The following is a 9,232-nucleotide window of genomic DNA, read 5'->3' as shown; positions in this document are numbered from 1 at the left end:
AAAAAAAAAAAAAAAAAAATTGCTCAAGGTATTCCATTCCTGGGCACATTCCTTAGAGAGAAAAGTGTGCACATGGACATAAAATTACATTTACAAAATCTTTATACCATCATTATTCTTAACTCCAAAATGGAGATCATAGAAGTGTCCATGAATAAATTGTGTAAAACTGCATAGCAATGAAAATGAGGAAACCACCTGCTACAGCATAGATGAAACTGAAAACCTGCTGGATGAAGACATCCAAACACGAAAGAATACATGCAGTATTTATAAAGTTCACACAGGGGCAAACCTAAGTGAGGTAGGGTGAAAATGTGATCACCCTATCTTGGTGGGTTCACATCTCTAGTGGAGACAACAGGGTGTTATATTCAAGACAGGGCACAAAGCAGGCGGGAGAGATCAGAGTGCTAGGAATATCTATTTTTCTAAATGAGTTATGGTTGCACACTGGATTCACTTTAGGATTGCTTATTCGAGCTGTACACATTTTATGTACTTCTTATATGTCTCTTAGATTATACACATACACTTTTAAGAAAAGGTCATTATAGGCACCTAGTTTGTTACCCTGGCCTATATAGACCTGAACACAGTTGGTGACAAGGGGCATGGGCCCTCCAGAGGTAGAATGTCCAGAGTAAAAGGGAAGAGGATGGGATGGATGGGTTCCCTACATCCACTCACCACAGGAAGAAGTGAGTGTTTTGAAGATCAGGGGAAGGTGTGCATTCCCCCCATGTGCCCTGCTCACCTAGGTAGTTCTGCCAGCAGTTTCTGGTCTGGTTCTGATTGGGGAAGCGGCTGTCAAAAGGGGCAGTCTTGTAGTTCTTGATTTTGGTTTTGATGTCTTCAGCCATGGTGCTGATCCTTGAAGGCAAAAGGAGTGTATGTTGGCAGGGGTTCCAGAAGGCCTGAGCATGGGAATGTCAAGTTGGCCAGGCCCAGACACAGCAGAATGTGCTGGGTGTGAATGAATTACTGTGTCCTCCCTCTTAACACACACACAGATGAAGGGCAGGTCCAATCCATACATGTGAATGTGGAAGTGACAGCAGGGTTGAGGGGGCAACTACTTAGTCTGCAAAATAATACTAGCAACACTCACCAAGCACTTCCTACATGCCAAGTGCTATTCTACATACACACTTTACTCCTACAGCCACTCTAAAAGGGAGGAACTATGATTATCCCCACTCCACAGACAAGAAAGAGACAGGATGTCTAAGTGACTTCCCAAGGTCATCCAGCATCCACACAATGGGCTGCCTCAATCGCTGGCATAACCTACATTGCAAAGGTTCTAAATCTTTTGGGGGTCTGATGAACCCCTAAACCTCAGAATGTTAAAATGCATTAAAAAATTACATATGATCACAAAGAAAATGAGTTATAGCTAGCTCAGAGTTTATTAACTAACACAATTTTAAGTGATCAAGAGTGGATACACTACTTTGTGACATTTGCGACTATAATATGATCAGAAAATGTGTGATTTTGATAGCTAACAAAGTCACAGTGCTGCTAATACTACTATGGTTGTTGTCTCCATTTCTAACTGCAGGAAATGCTACCTTTCAAAATGAGGTTAGTAAAAATACAAATGTAATTCCCCTACTCCCGTTCAAGTACTATATAACTCCTTCAATTCTACCAACTCTGCCGACCCAGGGTTAAAAGCCTCTAATAAAATGTCTCTGAAGAGGTGACACAGTTTTCGTCAAGGAATCTACGAGAAAGCATCTATATTCCGGAGAATCCGAGGAGCCGTGAGGCTATACAGAGATGCACAGGCCAGAGTCAAATTCAAGCAGCCTTCATAAGGTAAAGGTGCGGGTCTAGGGCACTAGAATTGTCGTGGGGGGTGGGGTGGTCAGAACGAAGAGGGGAAGCGGAATGGAAAGCACCAGCTGTTGGGACACGGATGCAGTGCGAAGAGTAGTTATGGGTCAGGTTTCGACCCCATTATTTGAGGGTCTCCAACGTCGAAGAAAGAGGACGGACTAGACATTCGGGAGCTAGGCTGCGATCCAGGCAAGCCGCGGGAGGCCGTGCCAGTGGACTGGTGAGTATTAGGACTGTAGCCCAAACTACCGAGTTCAAATCCTGATCTCGGTGCGGTCTCGGTTGAGTCGCTTAGTATCTCTGAGCCTCAGTTTCCTCACTGTCAAAAGGGATAATCACAGTACCTACCCCATAGGGTTGGTTAAATTAATACAATACACTTGTAAGTTGCCTGGCATTAAGGAGGAACTATAATCGTTATCTATTTCTGCTAACAGAACAGCAGGGCCCCAGGGCCCCACGGCCAAGGGAGGCCGGGCGCCACCGCCCGGAAGCCTTATCCCGTTCTCGGGGAAGCTAGGGTCGGGTTTCACAGACCGCTAGGCTAGGGTCCCAGGTTCCCGAGCCCTCCACACTCACCGAAAGACACCCCCGATGCACCTCAAAGCTCAATGTGACCCTCAGCAAAGACGCCAGTCTCGGACAGGAAGCGGAATTAAGACCGACCGGAAGCGGAGAGAGGCAGGGAATTGAGAGCTAGAGAGCCCACAGGGAGGTGGTCCCCGACGCCATCCAGGCCACGCCTATCAAGGTAACTCCGATCTTCTATTGGACTGAATGCTTGTTCATCTTCCCTCCCAGCCCAATCGTGAGCTGGCGCGGCTCTTCAAATGGCCCTGATCTAGGGCTCGGGACGCCGGCGGTTACTGGTTCTCATCACTTTTGCATCTTTGCCTGGGGAAAGAGTTATAGATCCTGGGACTGGCTTAAGGGTGGGCATGGAGAAAATGCCCCAGCAAAAGTATACTTTTATTCATGCAAGAAACACTTATTGAGCTTGTATTCTGTGTCAGGCACTTCTGTAAGGGTTGAGAATACATGGCTGCACAAAACACAAAAATTTCTGTTCTCGTAATTAATGCGGGTCAATTGTTAGGGGATTGAAAACAAACTGGTCTCCTCCCGGGTGTCACTCGTCACTCTACCTCCTTATCATCTCTCATTATCATCTCTCCCCGAAGCTCAAAAGGCCAAATTAAAAAGTTTCGAGTGGCTCAGGGCTCAAAAACCAGTATGGCATAACAAGGAGGTGGAGTTGGGAGTTAAAGCTTGAGTTTGTGAAGGATCTGACAAATTACCGGTATTCCATCTGGGAAAATAACTCTATCGTTCTGGTCACAGAGTCGTCTTTGACTCCTACTTTTCTCTCACACTGCATAGCTGACATATTAAGAAATCATGTTAGTTCTGCCTTATAAATACATAGGATTACAGGTATGAGCCACCGCGCCTACCCCCTACCCACCTTCTTCAATCAGTTGTTTCCTCCTCCAGGAAGTCTTTCCTGATCTTTTTTCTTCTGGGATAGAAGAAAGGAGTCCCTCCTTCGGAGCTCCCTCAATACCTGGAATTTTCTCATTCCAGCCCAGGTCACTCTGCATGTCACTGTCTGGTGCTGGGTCCGTCTTCTGCTGGACTGTGAGATTCCTGAGGGATGATCCAGGCTCTCTTGGTCACTGCTGTATCCCCAGCAGCTCCCATAAGAAGACCACACAGCAGTTCTCCTTAGAGGGTTCAGTGGTATCCAGAATGGGGTAGGCGCCCAGTGAGCTCCAGTAGGCTCTTTCTTAGAAGTCTGAGTTCTATGTCCTCCAGTGTGGAGTGGGAAAACAGAGTAGGTGGTGCTGGGGGCGAGAACTAGGTTTAATTCCTTGGTGATCTCTAGCACTGAGAAGGCACAAGGTGAATTTTTGTTTTTTAAGACAGGAGGATTCACAGAAGCTTTTATTTTTTGTTTTTGTTTTTGAGACAGAGTCTCACTTTGTCGCCCTCAGTAGAGTGAGTAGAGTGAATGGCATCATAGCTCACCAGCAACCTCAAAGTTTTGGGTGCAGGCAATCCTCTTACCTCAGCCTCCCGAGTAGTTGGGACTATAGGCACCCGCCAAAACGCCTGGCTGTTTTAGAGATGGGGTCTCGCTCTTGCTCAGGTTGGGCTCAAGTTCCCAGGCTCAACTAATCCACCCGCCTCGGCCTCCCAGAGTGCTAGGATTACAGGTGTGAGCCACCACTCTCGGCCCACAATGAGATATTTCCAGAGACTAACTTTTCTCTTGGGGAGGTGGAGGACACAGCAGATAAACTTTCACGATTGGGTCTGATTCCTCTAAAAGTCTCAACACAGGGCAGGGCACACCACTGTATGCCCTGTGGGCACTGGGTTGGATTTCTCTGCGTGTCCCATCACAGGGTAGGCACACATATGCTCCCTAAGGTTCTGGTCATTGGCCAGCACTGGAGGCGGGTAACTCATTACTATGGTGACCAGACGTCCCGCTTTTCAACAATTTGTCTCGCGTCCCGCGGCGTTTTAAAAAAGTCCCGATTTTTGGAAAGAATGCATGAACGGGCGGGAGAACAAGAAGGGAATATACGGTTTTTGGCTGCCAAGTGGCCATTTCGCCAGAATATGAGATTTATATTATTTTTGTTAATTTTATAATGTTAAACTGTAATAATAACAAATTATTGCTGAGAAGTGATTATTGAGAACTGCTTATCAAAGTTTGCATTGTCAGGCCCTGCCCTGCCCCGCCCCGCCCCGCCCCCCGCCATGTTGTCCCGCCTTACGGATGTTAAAATCTGATCACCCTACTCATTACCCCATAACTACTGAGTTGAGAGGTCCCCAAAGACTGTATGGGGCTCGGCGCCTGTGGCTCAAGTGGCTAAGGTGCCAGCCACATACACCTAAGGTGGCAGGTTCGAATCCAGCCCGGGCCCGCCAAACAACGATGGCTGCAACCAAAAAATAGCAGGGCGTTGTGGCGGGCGCCTGTGGTCCCAGCTACTTGGGAGGCTGAGGCAGGAGACTCACTTGAGCCCAGGAGTTGGAGGTTGCTGTGAGCTCTGATGTCACAGCATTCTACCCAGGGGGACAGCTTGAGGCTCTGTTCCCCACCCCCTAAAAAAAAAAAAGACTGTACGGAGGGAGCTAAGCAGAAATAACGACGCTTAAGGACATAAGGGGGAGGGACCCGGGAATCTGCAGCCAGGGGGCGGGGCTTAGGGAATGACCGCGCTCGAGTGAGGAAGGGCCTGTAGCCCTCACTTCCGGGTCCTCGGGGAAGAGAGGACGAAAATGCGGGCAGTCTTTTAGGGACCAAGGAGCGAGGACTCAAGCTCCCGAATTATGTGAGAGGAAAGAGATAAGGGTCCACAGACGCTTGGGTCTCCGAGGTGGGGAGGCCCAAACTCCTAAAAGTGGGGGTTGCACACTTAGGCTCGCTAGCGAGATCTAGTCAGTGTCAGTCGGAAGGACGCAGACAAGCAAGCTACGAGGTTTGACAGGATATTTTTATTGTGTTTCTGCTCCGGGTCCGCCTCCCGTGCAGTCTGGATAGGCTAAGCCGGGCACACAGCCCCCGAAGCGGTACGTGTACTTGCGTCCGCCGCTCTTGCGCACTATGTCGCGGCGGTAGTAGTAGCGCAGGCCGCGGCTCAGCTTCTCGTAATTCATGCCGGGTTTCCTCTTGCGCTCGCCCCACAGCCGGGCCACCTAGGGCACAGGCGGGGCGCAGTCAGAAACTGGGTGGGCGGGCCTTAGCAATGGCGGGCGTGGCCCCGCCGAGCCGGATTTGGATGCGGTTGGTTGAGGCTGCAGTTATTGCAGGGGGCGGGGGAAGGGTTGGGCGGTACCTCGAGAAGCAAGGACCTGGCTGGAGGAGGGGCCAAAGATTAGGCTAAGTGAACGGGGGAGCTAGGTTGGACTAGGGGAGACCGGCCTGGACCTGGCGGGGTAAGGGAGCTGCTCCACCTCTTTGGGGTCGCACAGCTGGAACTCGCGGCTGTTGCCTGTCCAGCGGATGCAGCTGCTACGCTCCCGGTCATGGAGCAGCTCCAAAAGGAACTGCCACAGCTGAATAGGACCTGCAGAGTGGAGGCAGGTGGATGCCCAGTTTTCCCAGCCCCTGATCATGTCGCTTCAATGACCGGGCTCTCTCATCCCTAAAGGTCAAGGGTCCAGGTCCTCCTAACTCGGGACCCATGAGACCAGCTCCCCTCCTCCTCTAGGACCAAAGAGTCAGCTTCAGAGACACAGGGTTCAGGTCCCCAACCTTGGAGATTTAGGAGTTCAGCCTCCCCCACTCATCTCTTTCCTCTCACATAATCCAGAAACCTAGGTCCTTGTCCCTTTGGTCCCTAGTATCAGTGTCTTAGTCCTCTTCTTCCCAAGAACTATGGGTGAGGGCCACAGGACCTTCCTCTCTGGAGCTCTGACGTCCCTAGCCCCCTTCCACTCTCTTCCAGTTTCCCGGGTCCCGCCCCCTTCGTTACTACTCCGGACTTGCAACCTCCGTAGTCTTCGCGAACCTCTCACCTCGGTGGTTAGTTTTGGGGTAACGAGCCAAAGCGGTACGGTCCGACTGCTGGCTTGGTTCGGAGGAAGCGGTGGGATCTGAACCCTGGTACACCTTCGAAGAGGTAGTGCAATCTGTATGCATCCCTGGGTTCCAGGAGATGGTACAGTCCGAGCCCGCAGGCCCGCGCCACGAAACGGTGTAGTCCGCGCGCGGTTCCCCGCCCTGGCCATCGCCCCAGTAGGTGGCGCAGTCGGAGCGGACCGAACAGTCCCAGCGGGTGGTGCTCCCGGCCGCTTGAGCGCGCGACCACGAGCTGGCCTTTCCCGCCAAGGTGGCACAGTTCTTGCTCGCCACCTCTTCAGAACTAGAAAAGCGGACAGGGCCCAGGCAGGGAGGGGAGGGATCCAGGGGCTGGGAGACATGGCTCCAAGGGTCCGAGGCAGTGCACGCCAGGTCTGTCCAGTCTCCTGAGCCCGAAATAGCCTGAGTGCCCAGCTCTGTAAGGAGGAACGGACCCCAAGTGAGCGGAGTCCGGGTTTCCCAGCCCCTCAGAGGTACCAGGGGTCTAAGCTCTCAGCCTAGAGCTTGGGGCTCGGGGTTTCCGGATCCAGGCAGTGCCACCTTGAAAAATCTGGTGTCCCCAGTCCTAGGTCCGTTCCCCGGCAGAGACTGGGAAATCTAAACCTCCAGCCCAGGGATCTCAGGACTCCAGTTCCCTCTTTCCATCGCCTGTCTTCACACACTCACCCGCCCCCCATGAAGTTTCTGGGTTCAGTACCGCTGAGTCCCAGTCCAGCTGTGGGAACCCTGTGAGAGATAAGATCGTACCTTAGAATGTGCACAATGACTTAGATACCTAGAAATCTTTATTTGTCAGAGACTGGGAGTTATTACACCCAACCCCTATTTACTCAGGACCTGGAAACCCTTCAACCTGGAGTCCAAGCAGGAGAGCCCCTCCTCACTCAGCCCTAGTTGTCCCCGCGTGTCCCTCTCCTCATTTAGACCTAGGAGTGCAGCCTCCCCCTTTACTCCCCAGCCCACAGCAACCTTTCCAGTTGGTCTCCGCGGTTGGCATGTCCCGTTGGAACACCGGATCAGGGAAATAGAAGCCAAATTCAGCTCCTTCTGAAGACAGTAAGGAGATTAGGGATGATAGGGAGAGGTCACCAGAGGTCCCCACCTGAACACCCTCCCCACACACGCTGTCTCAGTGCTGGCAGCCTACCCAGCCCTGTCAGCTTGCTCCCTGGAGGCACTTCCTGTGGTGATGCTTCATCCCAGTTCCACAAGTCCATGAATGCTCGTTATGAATGTTCTGAGATGGGAAAAGTCAAAATGGTAGTGGGTGAAGATATCTGATACTTAGAGACCCCCAAATCCGGGACCCAGCCCTTAAGTCCCTGAGACCCAAGAGTCCAGGCCTCTGCTCCTGCCTTTACCCTTGTAGGCATCTTGGCACCCCTTTATTCTCAGACCCAGGAGTTTGGGCCCCCTAGCTCTTGGGAGTCTAACCCCCCTGGTCCTTCCTAACCCAGGCACCGTGGCTCACCTCTGGCGGGTTCCTCTGCCCCTGGCCGGGGGTCTCAGCCCCATTTCATACCATGCACCCCCTCCCTCGAGGGCCTGGGCGGGGGGGTGGGGGGGGAATTTTCCGAGACGTCAGAGCAGGGGGTCGCAGCCCGGGTCAAGTTGCAGGGCCAGGGGCGGGGCCAAGGTGTCCCCCTCCCTTAGGGATGGACGCTCGCCTCTGCGGCTGTCCTGCTGCAGGGAGGACTTAGGCTTGGAAGGGGGCTTAGGGAACAGCGAAATGGGTGGGACAGGGGGGTAGGTGCCAGGGTTTTTTACGGGGTGATGGGACAGGGCAGGGGTCTTGGGGAACAGGTTCTCGGTCTTGGGGACCTGATCGTGCGACATGGAGGGTAGCAAGGGAGGAGGGTCTGGGGTCAGCTGGGCAGCGCCAGGCTTATCTGTAACAGGAAGAGGGATTTCCGGCCAGATGGTCCCCCAGCCCTAGCGTCAGCTGACGTCACAATCGGCAGGGTGACTGCGTGTGGAGGGGGTAGGGTGGGGGTGGAGGAGGCCAAGCCGAATCCCCACCTGGCTAGCCCAGTTGGAGAGGTTGTCCTGGGACTGTTCCCTAGGAGTCTCAGTCATAATAACTATAATAACATCAACAATAACAATAGTAATAATAACAGCTGACGTTAAGTAAGGGGTCATTGCTGCCACTGGCTGTGAGATGGGCTTCCTTTAAATCCTCTTAGGAGATAGGCACTATTCTTATTAGTGGTATGCATTTTATGAAGGGGGAAATTGAGACAGGCTTCTTCCCACTGCTCTTCTCCAGAGCCCATGCCCCTCCATTCTATAATGGTTTGGGACAGTTGGGGAAACTTGAGTATAAAGTGAGTATGAGATATCATATAACTATTTTCTTAGATGTGATAATGGTATTATGACATGAAAGATGTTTCTATTAGGAAATGAACACAGATAGTTAGGGATGAGGTGTTATAATGTCTGTAACTGCTTTCAAGCAATTCAGCAAAAAACAAAAAAAATCATGCATGTAACATACAGACAACATTTGGGACATACCTAAAGGATTTAAAGGAGGCCCATCTCACAGCCAGTGGCAGCAATGACCCCTTACTTAACGTCAACTATTGTTATTACTATTGTTATTGTTGATGTTATTATAGTTGTTATGATTTACCAGTAAGTAAATGTCCTATATTCTTTTTTTTTAATTTAAAGACAGAGTCTCACTTTATCGTCCTCAGTAGAGTGCTGTGGCGTCACAGCTCACAGCAACCTCCAACTCCTAGGCTTAGACGATTCTCTTGCCTCAGCCTCCCA

The 9,232-nt window shown here is 51.3% G+C and overlaps 2 protein-coding genes across 5 annotated transcripts in view; both read right to left on the bottom strand.

The window, feature by feature from the left end:
• Positions 1 to 2,544, bottom strand: part of LOC100955357 (cytochrome c oxidase subunit 6B1) — a 12,358-nt gene extending 9,814 nt beyond the window's left edge. Inside the window, exons 1-2 of the mRNA XM_003796130.3 lie at positions 2,428 to 2,544; positions 758 to 873 (exon numbers count right to left, since the gene is read on the bottom strand). Of these exons, the coding sequence (XP_003796178.1) occupies positions 758 to 863 (106 nt within the window). The 5' untranslated portion in view covers positions 864 to 873; positions 2,428 to 2,544. The remainder of the gene's footprint in view (positions 1 to 757; positions 874 to 2,427) is intronic.
• Positions 2,545 to 5,350: 2,806 nt separating this feature from the next.
• ETV2 (ETS variant 2) lies at positions 5,351 to 7,940 on the bottom strand. Of its 4 annotated transcripts, none has more exons than XM_003796115.2 (6): positions 7,599 to 7,668; positions 7,403 to 7,498; positions 7,118 to 7,177; positions 6,388 to 6,867; positions 5,824 to 5,936; positions 5,351 to 5,565 (listed from the first exon to the last, which is right to left on the bottom strand). In XM_003796115.2, the coding sequence occupies exons 1-6, from the start codon at positions 7,666 to 7,668 to the stop codon at positions 5,365 to 5,367; spliced, it is 1,020 nt and encodes a 339-aa protein (XP_003796163.1). In that variant the 3' UTR covers positions 5,351 to 5,364. The 4 variants fall into 4 exon arrangements, with proteins under 4 accessions (XP_003796163.1, XP_003796162.1, XP_023372673.1 ...); XM_003796114.2 differs by having other exon boundaries at positions 7,118 to 7,198; positions 7,421 to 7,498; XM_023516905.1 differs by having other exon boundaries at positions 7,421 to 7,498.
• Positions 7,941 to 9,232: the final 1,292 nt, after the last annotated feature.

The sequence above is a fragment of the Otolemur garnettii genome, unplaced genomic scaffold, assembly GCF_000181295.1.
Source record: "Otolemur garnettii isolate 467f Iridium unplaced genomic scaffold, OtoGar3 scaffold00100, whole genome shotgun sequence".
NCBI classification, from domain to species: Eukaryota; Metazoa; Chordata; class Mammalia; order Primates; family Galagidae; genus Otolemur; species Otolemur garnettii.
The sequence above is the reverse complement of the archived record's forward strand: the minus strand, read 5'-3'. Positions and strand labels throughout refer to the sequence as shown.